Genomic DNA, 26,298 nt, shown 5'->3' with positions numbered 1-26,298 from the left:
AGGTTTAGACATAGCAGAAATGTTCAGAATTATGAACTAAAATACCGATACTAATAGAATTATGGCCATCTTCAATCTGATGAGAAGGCTGACATTGAACTGTTCTACAATATAATACCGAGGCTAACTTAGATTGCAAACATATAAATATAATACCTTACACGATTGCAAACATAGATAATTACAACAGGTGTCGAGTGTAAAAATATACATGAACGCGTAAACACCTCCAAGATATATGCAGGAAATTTTTTTATTAATTTAATTACAAACGAAGACTAATAAAAGACAAACTTCGACAAACAACTTAAGTACATAAAATTCATAGTATTCAGAGATCATTTAATGCATGAAAACTGTTGCAGCGATCTTGAGTTCCATAATTTCCTCAACAGAACTCCCATCGTGAAGTGGCAAAAATAATAACTCATCCATAAAGATGCTAGGGAAGGAGTATCTTATTTCGAGATGTCGCAAACTTCAATATTCATTTTAAATTGTCATACTTTAATCCAATGAAATAAAAATATCTATTTCTAACACTAGGAAGTTTTACACATTTTTCTTTGTCTGATTAAAAATTTCAGGTAGTGATCTTCTGAAAAAATTAAGTGTGGAGATTTTGTGCCAAAAAATAACAATAATTTTTTGCTCTGCCAAACTTACTTCAGCTGTTTCGAATGCTTATCTGAATCTTAGTGTGTGATTAATGAAGAAACCCGTCGGATACCTCACAACATGGTACTTCAAACCGTGCTCCTTCATTATAACACATTTGCACAAACAAAAGCTTGAACAGTCAACTTGCACTAAATGTAAAATTGGGCAATAAGTAGATTTTTTTGGAGGAAAGAAAATAACCGTTCCCTTTTAAAAAAATCAAATGGATACAAATTTTTCATGAAAAAATAAACATGAAAAACCATAGATTTTCATACGTGAAAAATGAGTGCCCAATGGGCAAATTTCTTGACTGTACTATAGAAATATTATTAAGCTGACCTGTATCTGTCTTCCTTAATTCTGAATTACGATAAAAACCCTTTTATGTGTTTTTCATATAATTTCTTATAATTGCAGGTGACAGCTTTATAGAGAAATTTAAACAAATTTTTTAACAATTAATGGAACTAATTAAAATGAAAGCAGCTAAAAATTAGAGACTTCCAATGATACACAATTCCAATCGATTTGGAGCAAAGATAATGAAAAGAAAAAGTATATGATAAATTTAAAAGCACAAGTCTATTATTAGCAATGTACAAGATAATTATCGAACAGATGGTGATAAAATACTTAAAACAAATAGGGACGAAACTATCGAATTACAGGAATTAGGTACCTTAATAAGGAAAGAGAATACGACAAAATCACTGAACAAATAATGCATGGCTTGACAATAAGGAAAACTGACTCAATCTTTCTGGTCATTGTTCGATTTTCAAACATTTTTTATTGTGACTCTTGTGATCAGTTTAGTAGGACAAGGATTTGGCTAATACTTTCATTTGTCAAATATTTAGAGCAGATCATACCCGTATTATAGACCGACTCTAAATTATTACATTTAATTCATGTTTTCAATGTATTTTGTTTGAATTTCAACTTAGACTTGGAATTCCTGAGAAAATTGAGCTCTAAGCAAGTTCTGTTGCACCTCAGATCACTGACTACTTGAATGAAAAACATAAAATAAAATTAAGGACCAAGAGTCTCAAAAACTGTTGGAAGAAAGAGATGGTTCAAGTCGTATACAATTCAGGCTAAATCTAAAATTGGCGTGCTTATCTAAATAAAATGAAACATCTGCTAAACTATGTCACATTCCTTCGAGGAAAAGATTATCACAGGCAGAGATTTCCTTTAAAATGTTCTTCCCATCTCATATGAATTCGTTCTTCTTCTTTTCTTGCTCTCTAATTCTGAATACCCAATTTGCTGTTGCTTAGCTTTTGGCCTGAATTAGCTCATTTGAGGTGTGTGGTGCACAAAAATCAGAATCAACATTAACTATCTTTACAAAGCAGCCCGTTTAAACTAAATTGTAAGTTGCATTTTCCAAGTCTTTTTTGACCCTTTTTTTACTTTAATTTGACAAAAAATGGAATAGACTCAAAGAAATTAATTGCAAATTTTGTTTCCTTACTGGATTACCTCGCAGGGCACGCCTGCATCAATTAAATTATTACAAAGAAAATATAGAATAAATAACTAACCAAGATGCATAATTTTTACGATTGTGTACATAATACATAAAAATATAATTATATAAAATGTATTGTGTTACAAATATTATACTATATGGTCCATGCATATTGGTATATTATCATTTATTTTTTATTTCCTTTGGTACGGCTGGATTGGGTGGTTTAAGAGTTGCAGAGAGAATAACTGATTTTTTTTTTTTCAGTTCTTTTGTTTTCCTTTTTTTTTCCTCGTCTGTAGAACTGAGGATGAAAAATGTGGCTACACTTAGTTGAAACAACTTTCTTAAATTATAGGATGTTCAACTTAAACAGATTTCCCTTCCATCTCCAGGGCCTTCTCTGTTTTATCTTGGGTTTAAACAGATTTCTTTCAATTTTGAAAGTTTCAACAATGGGATCAATTGATTAGACACAATTAAATCTGCATATTCCATGTCAAACACATTTTTAAAGAACTGCGCATTCGTGTTATCACTGCTAGGGAGGTACAAATTTAATCTATCAGAAATTTAGAAAGCTGAAATTCTAAGAAAAAGCAGTGGACATCAAACATGTATTTTTGCATGAGCTGGTTGATTTTTCCTATACATATTTTAGGAAAAGAACAATTGAGGGGCTTCAGTTATTTTCTTGACTTAGAAACTGTATAAATTTCACATTATTATTAGCAATAATGACAGCAATGTTGTACACTCAACCAGCTTTTTGGTTCTTCGGACCCTCTCTCCTATCTTCCACACTTCTTAATAGTTGATTCCAGTAGTGCTCAAGCACTGCTTTTCTGCAAGGATAACTTATCAGAATAAAGGAATTTCTTTGAACATTTGAGACTGCTCTTCAGCATAAAATTAAGAGCTGGAAAACTTCTCTTTGACATGGAAATAAAAATTTAATATACTACATCTACTTGAATCACTGTGATAGACATTGATATGGAGCATCGCAAACTACTGAGGAGAAGCTTTGAACGAGAATGGTAATATATAATTTAAACATTTCTTCAAGTCAAAAGTGAGTCTTAATTGTTTAGTTGATACCAAATTCAGAGGACAGCCAAGAAAATTTGGCGTTCATACAGAGATAGTTCCTTACATGTGCATATTTTGAGTTGTTCTGCTGGTGGCCAATCATTAATGGGTGATCATTCTACAAGCTTAATGCGCTTAACTACGTTTCATGGGTAAATATTTGCATTGTTGCATCTACCTATCATTTTTGCTCTCTCACGGACCCATTAAATTTGTGCAAAGGACATGTGAGTTGTTACTGCCATTCATCTACTTGAAGACGATTATTGAAAGAGGAAGGCAGTGTATGTATGCAGAGTTTATCCCCTTTGCTGCAAAGTCTTCTATGAATGGTGAATAGATGAATGGAGTGAATTCAGCAGAAAGATACGGAGTAACATTAGTTTAAAACCTAGAACAAGAGGTTTAAAATTGTCTTCTTCCACAGTGCTCAAGCCCATGTTTGGGATACTAAAAATCTTCGGTGGGCTTAGATTTTTTGATAGGGGAAACAGAGACCCCCGTCCAACTTAGAATTACTCTAACTCAATTTTATTTAAATGTGACATGGTTCCTTTAAATCAAACTCAGTTTCACAATTTCTAGGTAAATGGTGAAAGTAGTGACATGAATCTTGGTTGCAGTTATTCATCATATTTGCTGTTATTTCAGTTTTTTTTTTTTTTTATAAAACAGAACAATAATTTTTAACAGCATTTCTGGTAAATGCACTCATTCACATTAAAAAAATAAATAAACTTAATTAGAAAAAAAATCCTTCCTTCTTGCAAATGACATAAAACACTGAATTTTCAATGTTGCCAACCGAGATTCTCTTTTTCTTATCACAGATCTCTTTGTTGAGAAATTCAGATTGAGTACTTGCCAAATAAGTTTACGCACTTCGGCCATCTTGAATTACCGACTTATTTTCATTTCAAAACTGAAGAGAGCTGATATTTTGTTCTACTCTAGAAATGTGTGGACTTATTTGGCGTAGACTCTATCGATAAATGGTCTGCAATGGTCAGTGGATGCACAGTTTTTCCTCCATTACATACAAACTAGTCAAATATGCTTCAGTGTGAGTTGATGTGTTGAAGGTTCATTTGCCTAGCTTCCAGTGACAATTCTAAAGGAGATTATTTTAAACAGTTCAAGATGGAAAATATCTGAAGTGAAAAACGTCAGAATACAAGTGGCAGATGCATGCATTAAACAGTGAATATATTCATCAGCTGCCAGTAACATGTTTCAAACTGCTGTATACACAAATAATACATTTTGAAATCTTACTTACATCCGCTAAATTAATAGAAACCAGACATTAATAGGCAATAAACTGAAAAAAGTTCCTCCTATATTAGTAAAACTTCAGGTAAAAACATTGTTGGCATTAGTTGTATACCATTTTTTCGAATCAATAAATTTATATTATTTACAGTGAGCTTTATAGTTATACTGAAGGCTGGCAATTATGTTCATTTAAAATTAAATTGAATAGGAAATTTTGGAGTAACAAAATGTCAACAAAGCAAATGTAACCTCTAACAGTTAAACTATTTGATTGATTGACTGAATGATTGCTAGCTTCTCATCTTGCTCAAAATAAAGAGATAAGATTATTTTAATATTCCATACTTGAAGTTAGTCTCACTCTTTCTCTCACAAAATTTACAGTTTCCGAGTGTTGCTGTGAAACCGGCTCGAGAAGGTCCTTGCAAACTGCTATTACTTCAAAGCAAAATGCTTGGCACACAGTAATTTTCAATTAGAGCTTAAAAGGGTACAATTATATCAGATTTAGAGATAAAAGAGCAAGGTACACTCTACTACTGGTATGGACAAATGGAATTTTAGAAAGTTGTCGAAACGCGTAGATTTGACAGCGTCCAATGGTACGACCGTGACGCCATATTGAAAACTTATTTTTTACTTTCTGTTCTGAGAGTGGGTCTTGTCAATTTTGTGTTATTTTTCCATGTTCTTAGTTAAGTTTTTCGTTATTTTGAGTTGTATCAATTTTTTAAATTCATCTGATAGCTTATTAAAGCTACTAGATCTGCCAGAGCATCATTTTGAACTGCGCGGCAAAGACGGTACGACTTGCGACGTCACTCGATGGCCTATATTTTCAGCGCTGCCACTTCAGCACCCCGTTTGTCCATACCTGCAGTAGAGTTTACCTTGATGAAAGAGGGGGGGAAATTTCAAAAAATCAAAAGTGATGGACAATAAGATCTGTGAAAAATAAAAAAGCACCCTGGGAAATAAAAGTAAGAACGTCAGGGAGCTAGAATCTGAATCTCCTGCAACTTATGGCATATAAATTTACCCTAAAAAAAATATATTTTACACTTTAGAAGGATCTTGTCATAAAAAAATAATAGATAGTTCAGAACATGAATTAAGAAGAGTCAACTGAAGATACCAAGTCTGCTCCAAACAAACTGAAAATGTGTCTGTTTTGAGAAATTTATTGTGGGTTTTTACTTACTTTTTCCAACAGTTTAATGGTTTTTTCAGAACAGGCCATATTTCAGTTTAATTGGGGCAGTCTTTGTACATTGACCACGAAAAATGTATCTTTACATTAAAAAAGAAAATGAGCTCAGTCATAGGACTCAAGCTGGAAAAAACTTATGTTTCCTTGATATTAACACCATCAGCCTATTTTCTGGGTAATGAAATTTAGAGACCGGGCAGTATCCAGTTGCCTTGGCCTCTTGAGGGTGCCTTGCCGATCAGCACGGCCCTTACAAATTTAGAGACCAAAGCTGACACACAGGCGAAATATTGAACACATTAGCAATCAGTCACACTAGAGTAAAAGCTACCACTATTGTAACAAGCAAGAGAAAACAACAAATGGAAAATTTGCTCTTAGAAAAAAGGCAAAAAGGTGATAAATAATAATTTTGGTGTCACTTCCTTTTCTTGACTGAGTTAGAGCAATAATAATTAGGATTTGCACCAGGACTTGGCAGGAAGGTGTTTTGACAAAACTGAGACTGAGCAGGATGGAATTGGGCTGCCTGTTGAGGAGGACAATAGCACAATGGACTCATAGGAAATGGTGGGCGGCACATGATGTGGTAAGGGAAAGGACCGTAACTTATATCTGAGAAAAGAGGGGAGGGAAATAGTGCATCCGAAGGGAAGGTTAGATATTGTTGCTGCGACGCAAGGGGCGAGTATGTCACAGAGTGGTGCTGGTCAGCTATGCTGGGGCTCGACGATTGGCCCCGAACAGTTTGCTAGCAATGTTCGCTGCGCCAGCTGTGCATGTAGTCTTGATAACTTGCAGTAACTTTTTCACTTTGGTAGCGGGTGAGCTTAATGTTTTGCCGTACTTCAGGTGTTACCATACCTTTAAAGCCCCCCTTGCGGAGGAGTGAGTCAATCGTTTGAATGTGATCCCATCCTGAAAAATCATAATAACATTTCAGTGAGTTGTAGTTTCCACTCATTTTTCTAATATTTAAACATATGTTACAACTACAGCTTAACTTTGTTTATTCGAGTTGTAATGAAGCATAACAACAATGAAGCCATCCATCAATCCTAAGTACGAAAGGTTGAGAAATAGGATAATTGAGGCGTATGCTGGAATAACCACCTATAAGCGTCTGTGGTTTTTCCGGCGATCGGACCGTTCAAACTATTGTATCCTTCGGTATCACTGGTAGTGATACCGCAAGTCGCTCCCTTGATTACTCAGCTCAAGAATCCAATTTTAGTGAGGTGAAGTCAGACCGGTTGGCGGATCTATGGAATAATCACCTAAACGCGTATCAGTGGGTTTTCCTTTCATCAACACAATAACGCACTTCATTGGTGTCTCAGGTCTGTGACTGCACCAGGTGCACTTGGCGATAGTTTTCCAAACTGATAAATCCAAGTTTTTAGAAGACTGATTTTTAAGTTCCTATTTTTCTTAATCTTGTCTTTGATTACAAGTTGTCTTAGTTGTTATCCTTGTTCATGGTCAAAATTGAAAGTTTTTCTTATTCATTTATTTCTATTAAATCATATAATGAGTCACAAAGCATTAATCCTGTTTTTTAGTAAACCATGCAGCACTTTCACCTTGAGATTAGGTGTTCTATGGAATAACCACCTAGGTACAGCAACCTTTTTAAAATTGTCAATTTCACAGTGAAAAATAAAATATTTCCAAAAACTGCATGGTGGGTCGTTTAAGGGATACCATCAACTACGCAAAAATGCTTATGCAGTTTTCCTACCATGAAAATCCAGCGACGAATCTCAGAATCAAACCTTTAAATGCGATTTTCTCAAAACTATATTTTCAGCTATAGGTGGTTATTCCAGATAACACTTTGATTATAAAATACGCAGGATTTGTCCGCAATATTCTGAGTCTATAAATATATAAGCTTTTATTCAATCAAAAGAACAAGTCCGGTACAAGTAAAAACATGAGCAAGAAGTAGAGTTAATCAATTTGCCTGCTATCAGAAGTAACAATCAAAATTACTGGCATCTAAGATTGCAATAAAAATACTTAGGGACATATAGAAGAGATTGAAGATAAGGAGAAGTTTACAATATGTAACAAAGGCAGAAAAAACTATTGGGTAAAAAAATCAAAAATTGCAAAAAAACCCGATATGTAGAACAGAAAAGAAAGAACGAAAAAGATGTAGTTCAGCTAGTCTTAATAACTAGAGATTAGATGGAAATGACTAGAGATTAGATGGAAATGACTAGAGATTAGATAGGGCTCTAAGTTTAATTCAAGATGCCGATAGATACAAATATTAGCTGATAAAATAGAGGCCGTGATGATTTGTCATTAGAAGACAGGCTATTAAGATTTTTCACATTGCAAAGATAGGAATTCAGTATTTTTTTTGGAGGATGATTCTAACTTCAAGTGAAGATTCCAAAGCGAATGAAAAACATACAAGGAAGAGTTCACTGTACTAAAATTATAAATAAAGATTTGGGTTTTTGTTTGCTCTTTGAGCTCTTTGAGTGCCTCAGAAAACTGATGCAACAATGCATCAGGGGTGACAAGGTACCAAGGGAGTGGAAGGAGTCCTGGATCAAGGCCATCTACAAAAAGAAGGGAAGGGAACACGACTGCAACAAATACCAGGGGCTCTCAGTGACCGGGACAATAAGCAAAGTGTACGGGAAGATACTGAAAGCGAAGTTCGAGGACGAATGGCAGGATCACAAAGCAGAGGAGCAGGCTGGTTTTAGAGCTGGCAGGTCTACGATAGATCACCTCTTTGTTATTGTCCAGGTCATTGAGAAGAAAATGGCCGTAGCTCAGGAGCTGCATTTAATTTTCGTGGATCTCCAGAAAGCGTATGACAGTGTGCCGTTGGTGAAACTTTGGGAGGCTTTGGAAAAATCTAATTTTAACGGGGGGTTGATTAATGCTGTCAAGCGATTTTATAAAGGGAGTTTTACCAAAATTAAGTATCATGGGGGGTTGTCAGCAGGATTTTATGTGACTAAGGGTTTAAAACAGGGATGTTGTTTGTCGCCAACATTATTTAAAATTTACCTCAAGTGTGTGCTAAAGGAATGGAAAAGGAAGTGTTCTGGTATGGGTGTCCCCTTGGGTGATCTTGAAACTCTATTCACTCTGTGCTTTGCTGATGACCAGGTTGTGGTTGCTCAAGATCAAGATGACGCGGAGTACATGATGCGCAAGTTAGTAGAAGAATATCGGAAGTGGGGTTTGGAAGTCAGCATATCCAAATCTGAGAAGATGACTTTTGGCGGTGATCAGCAAAGCATTGAGTTGGAGGATGGGCAGCAGATCAACGGCTGCGAGCATTTTAAGTACTTGGGAGTGCGGTTGACCCAGGATGGAAGGACGGATCAAGCTATCAGGGAAAGGAACACCTTGGCAAGGAAGGCTATAGCGATGTTAAATAGAATCCTCTGGGATCAGCGGATTTCCAAAGATAACAAGAGGAGGATATACAACGTTGTAGTCAAAAGTATATTAACATACGGATGTGAAGTTTGGCAGCTGAAGAAATGGACACAGGATATGCTAAGAGCAAAGGAGATGGATTTCTGGAGAAGGTCGGCAGGAATTTCTAGGAGAGATCGGGTCCGTAATGATAGAGTGCGTCAGATAATGGAAGTCGAAAATGACATCGTGTTCGACGTCATGACAAGACAGCTTGTCTGGTATGGTCATGTCAATAGGATGACTGAAGAGAGGCTGCCAAAAAAGATGCTTGATTGGGTTCCTCCTGGGAGGAGACGTAGGGGACGCCCATTGAGAGGTTGGCGACAGGGGGCGTTGAACGAGATGAGGGAGTGTCAACTCCCTGATGACCTGTGGGAAGACCGAGCTTTGAGGCGATTAGGCGTCGTAAAGCGCCAAAGAGCGCTATAAAAGCAACTCATATGTATGTATTTGTGTTGTTGGTATAAATTTAATTAAAATTTACATATATTTGGAAAAGGACTTCCTTAAGTGCTCAAGAGATGGGTTCAGGAAGTATAATTGCGGCAAGAGTCATAGAACTTAGGAATGGCAAGTCTAACAATGGTAAAAAACTTACCTTGCTCTGAGGCAACTTCGGGGAGATAAGTGGCAGTGCGCTTGTGGCCTTTCTCATTGGGAAATTCGATGCGAATTCCATGAACTCCAACCTCCCAGTCGGTGTAGTCAGAACCATCCTCAAAGTGTCGTAAAATTGACACAGAGACATGGAGTCTGGAGAACTCATCGGCAGATATAGGGCTGAATCTTGGGTCCTTGAAAGCACTGGAAAAGTAAGAAAACCTTTGAAAAATAAAACAAGGGACCACCTATAACAGGAGGTTAGATTAAAGTCTCAAACAGTCTTACCACTTTCATCAATTTGCACCTAAGAAAAGGAATCTTCTGTGATTCTCCGATGTGATTAATAGCCTTAAAATAAACCATAGCTTTTCATAAAATCCTAATATGTAAGTGAGTCATAACTTTATATTAAATATTCAAATCGATTAGTCATCTCCTCCAATTCTCCTGATAATCTGAGCATCTTCTTTTGCAAAAAGTTAAAAAATAATATCAGAATTGAAAAAGTAGTAAAAATAGATCTTAAGTAAGAAGTAGAATAAAAACCAAAGGACTCCTTGTTTTTAGTTTTCCATGTGGAAAAATTGACGGTGCACGGTCGAATGTGTGGCAAGATGTCGCGGGATGATTTTGACGCCATATTGGACTGCCGCTAAATTGTACGCAAAATGCGGTGTTTTAAAAATTCAAACTACAAAAGCATTTTTGGAGGGAAAAATGGCTTGAAAAAATCTGAAAAAATTAACGCGTGATCAGGAGACAATGTAGTTTCTGAAAATGCAAGAGTTAGAAACAGGTTAACAAGCTCATTATTGTAAATATTGATCGGTTTGACTAACCTGGTGACAGCGTATTCTCGAAGACCACTATGTAAGTTGATTGAGTTAAATGTGCCGATGCAACCCCTAAGTTTCAAGTCTTTCCCTATCTGCCAGGTGACAAATAATGGACTGAAAAATTATGGAAAAATGCATCTTAAAACAAACAGAAAAATTTGATCAAATAAAGAGGAAGGCCTCGGAAGACCTACAGAAAATAATTCTACTTGAAAAGAGTGAGAAAATAATGCTCATATAAAAACTGGGGGGAGGGGATTGCCCTACTTCACAGCTAGCTACGAAGCAATTGAACGGCCTCCTTTGTCAAGACAAATGTTCTGGGGCGTAGGTTGAGTTCTGATTAAACCTATTACTTTCAGGTAGTGTTACAAAAATCATAGACATTAAAAAAAAAAAAAAAAAAACAGGGGCGTAAAAGAGGAGGAAATCATCGTATACCAAACAGTGTTCAAAACTCACAGGTGCTAACGCGCCTAAAAAATGAAGGCTATGCCCCAACGTGGCCCCTGAAATTGCCCCCCCTCCCCAAATAAAAAATCCTAATTTATCTGTTAGGTGATTTTTGGAGCTTTTCTATTACCCGATACTAGTTCTGTAACTAAAACATTTTGCGTCTAACTTTTCACTAAATGCACTGTGATGTACAGGCAAAAAGTCAATTTGGCCCCTAGAAATCGAGCATGATGGGTCACATGGCTCCTGAAACTCAAAGGTGAGTTTCGAACACTGACTCCAAACCTCAGAGCAAAACTTCAACATACGGGACAGCACACCATGTCGGCCTTCTGTGGCGTAGCGACTGCTCTATAGTCGCAGCAGGTTGGACTGGCCTCAATCAGCCCATTTACCTGATACCATGTGACGTCAAGAGGGTATGACCAAAGACATAAAGACGGAGGGCTAAAAGCAAAAAATGAAGCTTCTTTTCAACCACCTCTACTATTGGCTATAGGATTGGCAGCGAAATCGGGACAAGTTTGAATTCAAATATAGGGCGGGAACTGAATAAAATAATTGCGGAAACAAAGTATTTAAGGTTGATTTTTGCCCAAATTCAGGTACAAACTCATATTTTTTTAATTCTAGGTTAGTTTCCGTCCGTCGTCGACCGATTAATTTCATTTGGGAGTAACGTTGATCTAGAACTGTAACGGCCTGTTTGAACCTGCAGAACCACCATGAGCAGAAGAAAAACTAACTTTATCTGAGATTACTGCCTGTTACCGAGCAAAAGTAGGTGTATTATGTTAGGACGCAGACCGAACTTTCTTAGTATATTCGTTTTAGAAATTTAAAATACGTTTCGAAGAAGAAATATGCAAAAATCAAGAGGACAAGTTCAAATCAAATTTCCGTTTGCCGCCATGGATTCCCGCGCTCATTTACACACTCACACAAGCGCGCAGCGCCAAACCTAGCTTCACTTTTTCCCCGTGCTTTTAGATACGAGCGCTCCGTCTTCATGTCTTTGGGTATGACATTCTTTAAACGCCTTGAGTTTCACCAACTAATCAAGGCTCTGGACCAAGAAGAACAAAGAGAAAGGGTACCAACTCAAGGTTTGGTAGATAGTAACAGTATTGAAAACACGACTGGATCCTAAATTTTACTGCTCTTTCTCCTGGAAATTTTTCCTTATCTCAATACTTGGTCGTAAAAAATGGTTTCATTTTTACTTAAAAATGTAGGGTAGATTATTATAGGTTATGCGTAAAGATAGACATATGAGATAAATATCAGAAATTCTTTGCCTGCAGTACTCATACTTCCTCAAAGATCGTTCAAGAAATGAAGACAATTAATAGAATAAACTCACAATGGCTCATCGCAGAAATCCGGAGTTTTGGGAGGATCCAAATTGTGTAATTGGCAGTACAGGACATCAAAACAAAAGAAGCACATCTGTGGATGAGCTATCATTCTTCCAGGAATGCCATTCGCGAGTTTGAAACCGTTGTGCGGAAGACTAGAAGTATGATTAAATTTTTGCTTTTTACTACCACTACAACCTGAAGCCATGTTAATTTTGACAAAACACTTTCACTTGAAAAGACGATTTCAAACTCGCTTTATCAGCTCGGTCTGATGAAAGCTAATCCAACAACAACAAACGACGCGCCATCTGTAAAAGCTGATAATGGGATCGACGGAGGCAGAACAGCTGATTTAGATGGAGGGGAGCGGAAGAGGGTAGGTAACCGGAAATAGGATAACAGGAAAAGGAAACGGTGCAAGAGGAGACAGATGGGAAGTAGCGGGTAATTTAAATTGGACGCAACGAAAAAGGGGAGCACTTTTTTTCTCGTGCTAGCATAGCAGGCGGAATAATATGCTTCGTCGTTACAGATTCGAATTATTTTTGGCGGATTTTTATGATTATTCCGCAGGGAAAATTTTGCTGTGTAAAAAGTTGAGCACTAAAAGCGCGAGTACTTTTTCTTCCTTTTTCTTTTTAAATATTTCCTTTATGTACTGAATAGTTATTCTCTAACGTGGACCAAAAGCCGAATTTTTATGATTTTTTTCTACAGGGAAAATGTTGCTGTAGAAAAAGTTAGGCACTAAAGGAGCGAGTATTTTTTCTTCTTTTTTTTAATGAAAAAATATTTCTTTTAAGTAGGTACTAGTTATTGTCTAATGTCTAAAGAGCTCAAATTCTTTCATTAGATAATTTTCTCTCTTGGTCCATGTCTAAGTCTGATTCTTGACAAGGAATTTTAACGAACTAAACTGAAAGACACCTAGTCACTTTTTTTTAAAAAAAAAAAGAAAATGAGTTGGGGGCAGTTTTGAGTTTAACTTGCCGCACATTTTCTTTTTTTAAAAGTGTTAAGTTGAGGAACTATATTTTGAGCATGAAAATAGGCGTTACACTTTGCATCTAACGTTGAGCCTTAATGGTGGGATAAAACTTCAAATAAGTAGCTGTCCCTCTCTCCCAACTTGATGCCACTAGGTTCCTCTCTGTTAAAAACGGTCAATTTAAAGTTAATCTCACATCAGTATCCAAGGGGGAAAAGGTACATACCTACCTCACACTTTTGGAAAAATGGTGTTATCAAAATGGTGGAGATCTCCTATAATGGTCTCGATTGTTTAAAAAATTTGGTAGCTCAATCCGACACCGATTCTGAGATTTAGGTAAAGTTAAAAAGTTGGAATGTATATTGCAGAATCAATAGGGCCTGAGCACGCTTTTCCTCTGATGTCTCAAAATTTTACAATCTACTGATATTATTTTCTTTATTAAAACAGAGTAAAGATGCAAAACTGTTACAGAAAAACTTTGGTAACTGTGTAAGTCCATAACCTTGTATCTCAGTTTGCGACGCTGCAGACTTCCTTTCATACATTATTCTTTGAACAGAAAACTACTTAACGGCAATTCTCTAAAACTGCCATGATTTTTCTCCTCTGTGCGAAGAAAATTCTGCAAAAACTTCAAGGGGGGATATCAATTGTTCTCCTTATAAAAAAAAGGTTTAGAGGCGGATATTTTCAAACTCCGCAAACGAGATATGTGGTTGCGAACTTACGTCATCGTTAAGCTGAAGGTCAGAATTTCTCGATGACCATAGTTTGGAGGGAAATTCAGAAAAAGGCTCATCTCATCATTACAAATACAATGAGGCAAACATTCCTAGAGATGCAATTATTGATTATGAGTAGTCAATAATGTTTCGTCCACCACAAGAGTGAATGTTGATTTAGGGAAATTCATCAATTTGATTAAAGACAGGATATAAATATGTATACAAAACGGTAGCGGCAAATCTTACTCAATTTATTCGTTAGACACAATTTACTTCAAACAAATCACTTTTATACCACGTTAGTTGAGACCAAGTTAAATAAACAACAGGATTGCACATGAGTCAACATGTTAAAACAAATATTCGTACAAAACTAAAGACAAAATTGAATTAAAAGCAGATCTCTGAAGCCGAAATCAAAGAGATGAGCTAGACACACCAATATGAAAAGTACAGAAGTGAATGTCAAAAGGGATGGGGGGGGGGGGGGAGGATGGCAGAAGGATTAACTTATAAAATGATGGACTTCAAATATAAAAAAAAAAAAATAATAAAAAAAATTAGTTCTTTGGTTGAAGGTGGAAAACTGAAACATGTTTGACAGGGGAAAATCAAATTGCAAACAAGCAAGACAAGGGTATTTAAGCTGATTGATCTTTCAAATCTTACAGCTATTTTGCTGCATGAAACCATCGAAAATAAGTTAGAATTTTAGATGTCCAGTATCGTCGTTAAATATATCTTTAAAAAAGCTAATCTGAAAATATGGTGTCGACACTTGTGAATTGATTAAGGTTCACATATCATGTGAGGGAAAAAACACCTCTTTCCCAGAGAACGAACTTTCATAGAACTTAAGAGGAAAATTTGAAAGCCTCAAGAGGTTTATCAACCTACTCTCATTGATCTTAACTAAAATCATGATTCTATTTCACTGAATATATTCTCACAATTTGAAACTATAAATTACATAGAGTCATAAAAGATTCCTGACTGCTACTGCACTTAAGAGCCATCATCACCCACAAAAACTTGGGACTTTGATGCGATGTTTTCTTTTTTTTACTTACTCGATTACTTATACTGTTTGATTATACCACATTTCAGTGCCAAAGCAAGGACCAACATTTTGCAAATACAGGACTTGGAGTTACTTGGTCAATACGCGACGAAACATGGCTCATGCAGTTGCAAGAAAAGAGGTCAAGCTTTTTTTGAAGAATTTTTATGGACTGTCCAAGACCTTTATTGTAACTTCTTCAGCGCAAAAATTTTTCCCTGCATTATAATTTTTAATAATGAGAATTTCGTCCAATTCATTGGTTTGAGACATTCTGACGCAGTAAGTTCTGTTGATGTGAGGACTTGCAGTCTGAAAGAGGGAATTTACAATTATAGCATCTTCCAAACCGTTTAATTAACATCAAATGCCTCTTTATTCCTTGACAACGAACATTCACTGATAAAAACGAGTGAAGAGAAAAATTTAAGCAATTTTCAAAAAATTGAGCACTTTTAGGGCCTTGAGGACCATTTTCAATATCATACACTCACCGAGGTCACACGAACTACATATGTTCTATTATGACTCTGTGTAATTTATGTGGATAATTAATTATTGATTCACTTGTACTATACATATACTTACACTTTAAAAATGTAGAAAATTTCTATTTAAAAAAATATTGTAGAAAATAAGTGGGACAAATTTCAGGAAATATTTTGACTAAATAGGTACATACTTGACAACAGTAGAAAAATAAATATACACTGGTTTTTTTCATTGATAAACACATATTAGGGGGGACTAAAAACATGTATAGTAATAACTTTGAATTTAAGCACTAAATTACCACAACTCCAGATTTATTAACAAAATTTATGCACATTAACGAGAGCACAAGTCATTTCCAAATTTTTTGGAAAACGCAGGGATGATAGGTAAACACATGCTAAATAGACAGAGATCCAAAATGCTTGATTTTTATAAAAGAACATCACTGCACTCTTTTCTCAAAACTGCTCTCAGATATATTCCATTGGGTAAGGTTATTACGTTTCAGTCAAAGCTGAGGGGGCACAATTGATAATGATCTACATTCTCTACATACAGAAAAGCTCTTTGCTCCAAGTAACACTCATGCACTCATGCGCATCAGCATACAACAACACCGCACTTGGTAGTAAAGTGATCCTTTCTTGGATTGAAATCCATGAAACAGTGTCTTGGTAGCGTAAATATTTTACTTTCTCTGCACTTCGAATGACAAAAGTGTTTATTCCACTCTGCTCTACGAGCTTTGCAATTGCACTTAATTGTTTCTAAGGCAAAAATAAGAAGCTTTCATTGAAAGTCACTGCATTTCAGTGTACATATAATCCAAAACGAGGTTTCACTGATAAATAATTTCATACCTATCTGCAATTAGGTTAAAATAATTTTGTGCAGGGAGATCTAGATACAGCGCATTTTTCAAACTAAAAATGCCTCCTGGGCAACATAATGCTTTCATAGAATTCAAAACATTATTATAAAACTCATTTTACCAAAATTTCTATAAATTAACAAATTTGTAGAGTGATGACTTTAATGATGATAGATTTCTTTTTTTAAAATGATTTTCACTCAAGATTATTGCAGTTTCAGTCCTGCCATAAAGGTGCCATATGGATGGCTTTTTGGAGCTAAGCAATCATGAAGATAGATTCATGACATTCTCTCGGTGTCGAATAAAGAAAATCGAGTTCTTCATCTCAAAGAGAGAATATTTGATGAAAAGACAATACAAAAAGGTTGTGATAGAAAAAGATGAGTTAAAAAAACTGATATGAATTCTTCAACAGTCTGATAAATTAAAATTTAAAATATCCGGTAATGTAGAGTCAGTACTGCAGATTTAGCATGCACAGTCTATAAACATGCATACTATTGAGTTTCTCAGAGAGCAATTTTAACTTAAGTTGCAGCAGTTAAACATACATTACTCAAATTTCAAATTTAGTTACAATACTAATGGAAAATTCTATGTTCATTTAAATCCGCTGGTGAAAAAACGCTCATTTTGCAGTTTCCGAATTGTAAGTTTTCGTTCTTGCCTCAAGTTCATTACTAACCCAGTTAGTGTCTTAACCAGCTTTCAACAACATGAAATAACTCTGCTGACGGCAGAAAATTAACTGAAAATTTTGTGACCACAGATCATCATTAATCAACTTTGATTAGTGAAAATACTGATGTAAAATTTTGAAAGAATAAATTGGACAGTAAACGATTGAAAGACTAATCATTTAAAATTTCAACATTTAATCTACTGAGCTCCAAGTATAAACATATACAAGAGCTTAAATTTACCGAAGGCCCAGAGGTAAGCTCGACTGGATATATATTTTGTAAGAGAATATTACAACTGCGTGCCAACTACAAGGGAACTGAGGTATAGAGATATTTGTCTTACACTAATTCAATACTACATTTGGAATGAAAAAAAGTAGAAAAGAAGGAATTTACATCTCTCCGAAAATTAAGCATTCTGCCGCTTGACTTGTAATATTAAAAACAGAAAAGAGATACCAGAGATCTCTCTAAAATCAGGGATTCCACCAAATGATGAATTAACAGAGCTTCAAGGTTAGTAAAATTAAAGTTCTCTCCAATTTTGAAAAAAAAAAATGAAAAAAGAAAAAATCACTTTTGAGAGAAATAAAAAAGTAAGTTTGATTGATTATGGACCAGTGTTCCCGGGTGCTCCGTGTGCGAGATCCGTACGCTCTAACGCTCTCCGTGCTGCTATTGGCTGAGCGTCATTCTGTGACGTCACGCGTACGGATATTTTAAGATAAGGAAGCGTTTTTCCCATAAGGTTTTTGTCCGTACGCGGTCCGTGTCGGTATAGGGAATGTCCGCGCGGCACGGATAAATCCGTACGCCTGGCATCACTGTTATGGACCCTGGCTTGTGCTGAACTCTTCAGACTTTTCTCCTTACGTGAAATAATAGGCAATTAGTTGCACTTCCTCTTCTTGTAGGAGAGAATATTTTCTTAACAAAGGGCTACCGTTTTTCTCGTTCCAAACTTCCCTGTCAAAATCGAAAATTGAATACTGATGGAAATAAATTCCATACACCACGAGCATAAGAATCAGTATTATCTATCCAACATTTTACAAATAAAAAGAGATCCTAGAAGAGAATTGTCCATCTGCATTTAATGTGAAAAATTAACTGTTTGAGCTCTGGAGACTATCTACCTACACTGTCATTAACATCAAGGAAGAGAATGATGTACGAGACTTCATAGTGATATGCTATGAACTAACTCATTTGTCTTACACTATATTTGTCAAATTAACAAGAAAAAACATGAGTATCGGTCCAAAACCACTGAGAGGATTTTTAAAGACAAATAGATTGGAAATAGAACTAATAGAGCTTAACGAATTTTTTGAAAACTGACAAACCAATTGAGATGCTTGATTTTCCATGATCCACGGAAAAGTAAAATGAGATTAAGTTAACACTAAAAGAGCAAAGCATCAGACTAGAACATTCAAATACAAGCTTAATAAAAATTTACAAATTAGCTACTGAATAATAGCTACAGGGGGAAAAGCCAGAGGGTGCTGGAAAATTAAAGAGGGAACAACTAGAAAAATAATCTCAAGTAACATAAATATAAACCCTACCAAACATAGATTATCTTTAAAGGTGTTACAAAAAGAGAATTAAAATATTTACATACATGATAAATAAATAAATGCTAAATAAATAACAAAAAGTCCAGTGCACTTGCAAGCCACCCTAATGATAGAGCATTGGTTGTAATTGAAGAGTTAGTGTCTAGTGGCAATCTCATTTCAATCGGTTGGACCACTCGAGAGGATTGGTTGTTAGCTAATTTTCAAACGCTTTGGAGGATTTCCTGGAATGTGGATTTCATTGCCTGTGACTAGAATTGTTGTTGTTTCTTCTGGTAGGGAAACATTGCCATTGCATGGGAAACTATTCACAGCGAAGTCCACTTCAGTGCACTTCTGAAAACAGAAAATATAAAAAGACGTATAAAACATAGTGAGCAATTATCCCGACTAAGGATTAGAGCGGGACCTATCCTGAGAATATTTCCAAGAATTTTCGGTAAAAATTCTTCACCATTTCAGAAACAGAAATTATGCTTATAAAATTAAACGGAGTTGTGGATGATTCTTCTTCGGAGAATGATTTTTAGGTTCACGCGCAGAGGCTATTGTCCTTTTGGGTCTAGAAATTCAAAATCTGCCAAGATTTAACTTAACCAATGCGATATATTGCATGCCAGTTCCAGAAACCAGGCCAGAAACCGAGACGAATCACCTTGAAGTCCTTAAAGCTATAAATTTAGAATTTTGGTGGGTGAAAAGAAATAATAGTAGGTAATAATTAAATCAATTTACTTGCTCCTTTTATTGCTCTCTTTTTTTTCTTGATTATTCAATTTTTCTTTTAAACGTTACCCTCTTGCTAATTCCTGAACATTCAAGCATGAAAATCAAGTTGCAAATAAATTTTACTTGGTACAATTAAGTGTTGTTTCATACTGAAAAATTTCAATTTAAGGCTTTAACCCTAGCGAATTCAATATTGAAAAATTCTTTAAGGATTAATTTGAAAATAATCTAGGTGAAAACAGAAACTTACCTCTCCCATGACAGCGATGGGAGTCTGTCCTGTGGCAACTGCAACTCTATGTTCGATCAGGTAAAACATGTACTCATCATAGAGCAGTCTTATCAAATGAAATGAACCAAAACTGGCAGCACTGCGGAGAGTGAGGTCACGGATGACCATGGAGCTGTAAAAAGACCACTTGAGGAGGAACTGTCGTGCAGCTTTGCTGAAATTGGGCTTCCCTTCGAACGGTTTGAGCACGGTTGTCACAACCCTATTCAGCCAACTTGCCCACTCTTCAAGGGAGTTCTGCTGCTGCAATGTTAGTTTGAAGTCTGCTTCCAGGCGCTGAACGAGGCTGTTGTCACACTGACAGACCCAGGATGCCTGATGGTACATTATAGAGATTTCGTTAATCAAGAAGAAAAACAAAAATACCGATTTCAGACTTGAGAGAGATGAAACTTACAGGGTTGCTGCAGAATTTAGGAAATGAAAAACCCTGGCATTTTCTGGTATTCCCTGACTTTGGGATTCATGAACTTTATAATTTATTTTGTTGTTAATTTGTCTTTATTTTAAGAAAGTTGACTACAATTCCAATCAGTTTCTTACAAGTTTTTCCAAGACAATTTTAACAATTATTACAAAAGAGTTCTGCTACCCAGCAATGGACCACTAGATAAGGTACGAATTTCAGCATTCTGATACATGTTTCTTAACCAAAATTTTACGTAAAATACGATGCACACAACGAAAATTACCGAAATTAACTCCTTACGAAGATATTTAATGATTCTTAAGGCGTGAATTCAAACCACCCGCTCATGAAAACTCAATGCTCTACGTGATTCACATCGCGCGCTAAACGGTATCATGACAGTCTCTGCGATATAAAAATCTGGCAACCTCAATCTTGACGCTTTGGCTCAGTTATAGCAAATTGCTAATAGTTTGAACAACACATGATGGGAAATGAACATTGCTCGATTGAGAAGCTTGCTGAAACCGTTGTAGTGGGCGATTTGACTCACGTAGAGTTTTGAGTTTCTTGTGAGCGGGCAGTTCAAATTCCTCGTAACCAATGTGAAATAAAAACGTTAATATCTTCGTTAGGAGTTGGTTTCCGTAATTTTCGTTGTGTGAATCGTTTTCTACGTGAAATTCTGGTTAAGAAACATGTATCAGATCGCTTAAATTCGTACCTTGTCTAGTGGTCCATTTTGTACACTTGTCAAGTTTCCTATTTTAATTGAAAAATATGTCTAATAGGGCTGTGCAAATAGTGAATTTTCCAAACGAAGCAAATACCAAATAATTTCGGCAACTATTCGTGAACAGCGAAGCAAAAAGCGAATAATTTAAGTCAATTATTCAGAGCTACGAATAGTAAAATGAATAATTTGAAATGACTTTTTTAAGTGTAAAAATTTGCAAATATTACAAAAGTCGACAAAAAAAGTGTGATTAATTTTTTTAAGAATTTTCCGTTTGCTCATGCACCTGCACAGAAAACAATGAAATGCTAGATAATTAATTGAATAATTGATTATCAATAATTAATTTCATGTAGATATTATCTCACACCCTCTTTCCGTCTTGGTTTTTTACTTAACTTTCAATGTGTGGTACTCTCGGAGCAACCAAGATACGCGGGCCAATCGCAATCACGCTCGCTGTTCATAAACTCGGCAAAGTCGGTGAAGACCAAAGGAGATCCGCCGTTCGCTACGTCTCAAATGGAAGGGGAAGCCTTGCGCAGGTCCTCGCAACGTTTTACAGTTGCCACTCGGAAATTCATTAATTTTGATGGCGTGAATATTTGAAAATTTGTTCATTGTGACAGCGTGAATATTTGAAAATGTCAGTTCAAAAATTCACTATTCACAACGGCGCGATTATTCGCAATTTGCAAATAGTGCGTGAGGCAGACGAAGCAAATATTCGCGGCGCAAAGTCGATGGCGAATATTCGCGGCGCTAATAGTCGGAATGGCGAATATTCGCGGCGCAAATAGTCGGAATGGCAAATATTCGCACAGCCCTAATGTCTGATAATTCTCTTACTGATCTGAAAGCTTTATTTTTCTGTATGACTGAAAAAACTTTGAACTTCAAAATGGTGACAAAGGAAGATTCAAAATAATGTAGGTCTAAGAGGAGTTAGACCTTAGGGTGGTGCTTACCTGTTCTTGTACGTTGTGAAAATCTACTCGATTGAGATCTGTGAGCATTTGATTTATTTGTGTTGAGTTCTGAAGAACTGCACGAGCTGCCTGCGCTAGATGATTGAGAGAAGTGTATCTTCGCAAGGTCTGAGCAAAAGCGCTAACTGCAGCAACCTAAGAATGGTATGAGAAATTAATAAATAAAAAATGAGTATTTGCAAGACATGCTATTTGTATTTGTTTACTTTACTGGGAGAAGGAAGGTGGGAGGGGGTGAGGGGGAATGAGGATGTGGTGGTCAAATGCTACACAAGAGAAACTGCTAGGTTTACAATTGAAAAAATTTACTTCCTACCAACATATACCTTAAAATTATTTTTTTTTCCTCTTACAAAATTAGTGACTTCGAATTCTAGTGAATAGTCCTAAAACTCATCCATACAAGCTGGGGAATGAGATACATAGCATAAAAAATACACTCTATCAGCAATCAACAAAAAAGCAAGCCTTCACTTTGCTCATTTCCAGCCAAAATCAGGAAAATCCACAAAAAAATCGAGGTTTCATGACGTTACAGAGCAAAATAAAACCAAATTGTCGTTGGAAAGAGTAAAAAGGAGAAAAGAATAAAAAATTAAAAAATAAAAATGTTGGGTTATTTATACTTCTGATAAGGGTGTGGAGAGGTAACACTTGCTATCAAAAAAAGGAACTAACAAAATCCTTGTTACCAGATCTCATGACAAAATTTCTCATGATTTTGGATCCGTTCAACACACGTGTACTTGTGATATAAAAGCGATTGGTTAAAACACTGAAGTCTCATAGTGACACAGCACCATCATCAGGATCTGAAGTTGAGAATTGCAAGGAGCAAAAAATAACAGTCGCACAACAGAAATACAAAGGTAACTGTCTCCTTTACACATACAAATGTTATTTGACTAGCTGATGACAAATCAAAACAACAATGCAGCATAATTCTGAATTCTGACCTCAAAAGTCAGCACATTTCTCATATAAATCAGTGGCGTGGCGTGAATTGCAATATATCGATTGTTATGCCATTTAAACCTATGAAAAAAGATCGATTATCAGGGAGTTCGCAGCGAACACCTTAGTAATCGATTCTTTACCATAGCTTCAAATGGCGAGATATCGATAATCGATTATTCACGCCACGCCACTGATACAAATTATTGCATGCCAAGCTCCTACAGCTCAAAATGGCAAGGCATTTGAAGCAGTCAATCCTGCATTTTTTCTTTCCTGAGATAGACTCCGTAATGTCCATTATGCATCGTAAGATTTTCTCAATCACTGGCACCAAACCCCGATATTCTCATAACTTATGATCTTGTTACTTTCTTTTTTTTTCTCTCTCTCTCCTCCCAAGGTTCTGAGGGAATGGAACCCTTAAAATTGTCGAGGGGCAACTGTGCTGAAATGTTCGTTCTTCCAAGAGTAAAAAAAAATTACAGCTTAAACATAACATTGATGAGGTAATATAGTAAAGTACAATCGACAGATTAAAGCACCAACCTTTAACTCAACAATTTCAGGAGGGCACCCTTGCATTGCACATGTTAACCAAGATTCAAGGCCTTTAGCAAAATTACGAATTGACTGAGTCAGAGAACTTGGTATAGGCCTCAGAACATCTGGTATCAGCACTTGGACTAGGTTCTGGTAGAATAGATAATCGACACGGCGAACAAACTCTTGAACCGGAGGGTATTTACACAACAAATAAAGTTTGGTTCTGTAACACAAAACAAACTGATGAGAACCTTCTACATGCATGTGGAAAAAAAAGGTTTTAACTCACTTCTTTATATAATTAGTTACCAGAGAACACTTTTGAATACTTTTGGCACACCATCAATGTGCTCTTTGACTACATTTTTGGCACTCACTCTCTAAAGGCAAGTTATAGAGAAATGCAATAGAGTTAAAGCATTCTTTAAAATGCAGTATAATAAACGAAAATTTGTGTACATTTCAGTGGGCCAAGAAATAGGAAAAATTTGAGAGAAAGGAATTCTCACTTGTGTATATTAAATCCAAGATATGACAGATTTAATGTTGACATTTCAAACTTTTTACCACTCACAAATCAAAGGAAACTTACTTCGGCAAATATTTTTCTTCTTCGCATTCATCTCCATTATTATTATCCTGACTTCGCCAAAACTCTCTCCATACGGATTCAACAGTAACGAATTCTAAGTTTACCACAGCATCTAAAAAAGCCTGTAAAATTAAAAAGAATACTTGATTAAATTCCCATTCAAGAAAAATAGTATAAGCACAAGCTAATACATTACACTTGAGCAGACGAAAATGGAATTTTCCACTACAAAATGCTGCGGACAGTCTAATAGGGCCAAAACATAATGGGAAGACTTAGAGGAATTTGAAAAAAGATGTAAAATGCATAGGGCTGGGCGAATAGTGAATTTTCAGCACGAAGCGAATGGCAAAGAATTTCGGCAACAATTCGCGAATAATTTAAGTCAATTATTTGGAGCTACAAATAGTAAAACAAATCATTTGAAATTACTTTTTGAAGTGTGGAAATTCGCGAATATTACAAAAGTTTACCAAAAAATGTGATTACTTTTTAAAAGAATTTTCAATTTGCTCATACACCTGCACAGAAGACAATGAAATGCTATGATAGTAGCCTAGGCTGTTAAGAATAAGTTTGAAGATCCCTGGATGCGGGCTTGACTGTCCCTGCAGTTACGTATGCATCTTCCAGGATTTGAAGTTAACTGCGCTGGCAGTCAAGCTAGTACCGAAGGATCACCAGATACATTTAAGTATTTTATTTTTTTCAGTGTGAATGAAAATGTGTTTATGAACTTTTTTTTTCTATTTCAGACATTTCTGTGTCTTTCAATCCTTAATTTGGGCTCTTTGCTTGTTCACCCGATCGCAATTGTGCTCGCTATTTGTGAACTCGGCAAAGTCGGTAAAGATCAAAGGAGATCCGCCGTTCATGGTGTCTCGGGTGGAAGCGGAAGCCTTGCGCAGGTCCTTGCAACGTTTCACGATTGCTACTCAGAAATTCGTTATTTTAGATGGCGCGAATATTTGAAAATTCGTTCTTCGTGACGACGCGAATATTTGAAAATATCAGTTCAAAACTTCACTATTTGCGACGGCGCGATTATTCGCAATTTGCGAATAGTGCGCAAGGCAGACGAAGTCGGAATGGCGAATATTCGCACAGCCCTAAAAATGCAGAATTGCCTGGAAAAAGAAGGCAGTAAGGATACAGTTATATGATTGCTGAATCAATCAGTGATGTCCTTTTGTATGTCCAAGCATGTGCAAATTTTTAAATTGCATCGACTCAGTTGACTAAAAAAATATAAATAGAAATTTTAAGACTGATCAGAGATTTGTTTTGAAGGAGTTGCAAACCCTTCTCCACGGAACGGAGAAAAAAGAACAAAATAGATGGACCAACACATTGTGATTGTTTACGGAGATTTTATAGAGGGAGCTATAGATTCTGCTCATTTATCATTTTTTTTTCCTACTATTAAAGCTTTCAATACCCTGGATTTAACCTTTTTCTGGGCAAAATAAATATTCTTTTTTAATATTAATTTCTTGATAGGGGAGGTAATTTCATATGTGTACTATAAAATAACACACAAGGTAATTAAGAGTTTTTTTCAGACCTGTGCAATTACTTGGAATTTGATCATGAACGCATTAATATTTTAGATCGTAAACCTAATAAAATGAAAAATCAATCAGAATTAATCTGACTTTTCACAAAATTTTAAATTCGAAATTTCCATTACGTTTTTTCGAATTTGAATCCTCCTACAGTAGCTTACGACCGAAATAGCATGGCAAACCGCTTGTCACACTACCTGAATAGTGAAATAATATTGTGAGGTTATCTCATGCTCTGATTTTCTTACATGCTCTGAGCGCTAACGTGTGTATTCATTATAGAGTTGTGGCATTAATCAATCTTCAATCGTAATCGCGATTCACTTCATCAGTTGCAATCGAATTATCATTGATCCTAAAATTCTCTATTGCACAGCTCCTATTTGCACCTTGCTGAATTTGCTCATAAAGGTACTAATTAGTGCTACATTGGTGACCAATAACTTCGTAAAAAAATATGGAGACAATTAAAAAGGATGTCTTAAACAAGAGAATATTTAATACATTGTTCATAATTTTTTTCTGAGAGATTAATTACCATGCCATTAAACGTGATTCCACCATGCAATTTCATGTGATTTAAAAGTGAACTAACATAAAGTTATGGCTGCGACAAATTACTTATGAATCTTCAGCGATG

At 35.9% G+C, this 26,298-nt stretch overlaps 2 protein-coding genes across 7 annotated transcripts in view; both read right to left on the bottom strand.

Moving 5' to 3' along the window:
- Nucleotides 1–237: 237 nt before the first annotated feature.
- LOC109043995 (nuclear protein AMMECR1) lies at nt 238–12,823 on the bottom strand. The gene is made up of 4 exons (XM_019061430.2): nt 12,435–12,823; nt 10,619–10,729; nt 9,775–9,980; nt 238–6,638 (listed from the first exon to the last, which is right to left on the bottom strand). Exons 1-4 carry the CDS (start codon nt 12,635–12,637, stop codon nt 6,472–6,474), a joined length of 687 nt encoding a protein of 228 aa, XP_018916975.1. The 5' UTR covers nt 12,638–12,823; the 3' UTR covers nt 238–6,471.
- A 1,558-nt stretch (nt 12,824–14,381) lies between these two features.
- Nucleotides 14,382–26,298, bottom strand: part of Rfx (regulatory transcription factor Rfx) — a 34,726-nt gene continuing 22,809 nt past the window's right edge. For all 6 annotated transcript variants that reach the window (XM_019061493.2, XM_019061496.2, XM_019061499.2 and 3 more), the window contains 5 exons: nt 24,094–24,215; nt 23,505–23,724; nt 21,981–22,136; nt 19,826–20,182; nt 14,382–19,182 (listed from right to left, as the gene is read on the bottom strand). In XM_019061493.2, coding sequence (XP_018917038.2) covers nt 19,039–19,182; nt 19,826–20,182; nt 21,981–22,136; nt 23,505–23,724; nt 24,094–24,215 — 999 coding nt within the window. In that variant the 3' untranslated portion in view covers nt 14,382–19,038. The remainder of the gene's footprint in view (nt 19,183–19,825; nt 20,183–21,980; nt 22,137–23,504; nt 23,725–24,093; nt 24,216–26,298) is intronic.

Source organism: Bemisia tabaci, chromosome 1, assembly GCF_918797505.1.
Source record: "Bemisia tabaci chromosome 1, PGI_BMITA_v3".
NCBI lineage: Eukaryota > Metazoa > Arthropoda > Insecta > Hemiptera > Aleyrodidae > Bemisia > Bemisia tabaci.
The sequence above is the reverse complement of the archived record's forward strand: the minus strand, read 5'-3'. Positions and strand labels throughout refer to the sequence as shown.

What these genes read in the sequence shown, in the direction of transcription:
- LOC109043995 (XM_019061430.2), bottom strand. Translation starts at nt 12,637, where the DNA reads ATGGCTTCAGGTTGTAGTGGTAGTAAAAAGCAAAAATTTAATCATACT. An exon ending in CGAGAATACGCTGTCACCAG is followed by an intron (nt 9,981 to 10,618) that starts GTTAGTCAAACC and finishes TTACTTTTCCAG; the next exon opens with TGCTTTCAAGGACCCAAGAT. An exon ending in CGAAGTTGCCTCAGAGCAAG is followed by an intron (nt 6,639 to 9,774) that starts GTAAGTTTTTTA and finishes ATGATTTTTCAG; the next exon opens with GATGGGATCACATTCAAACG.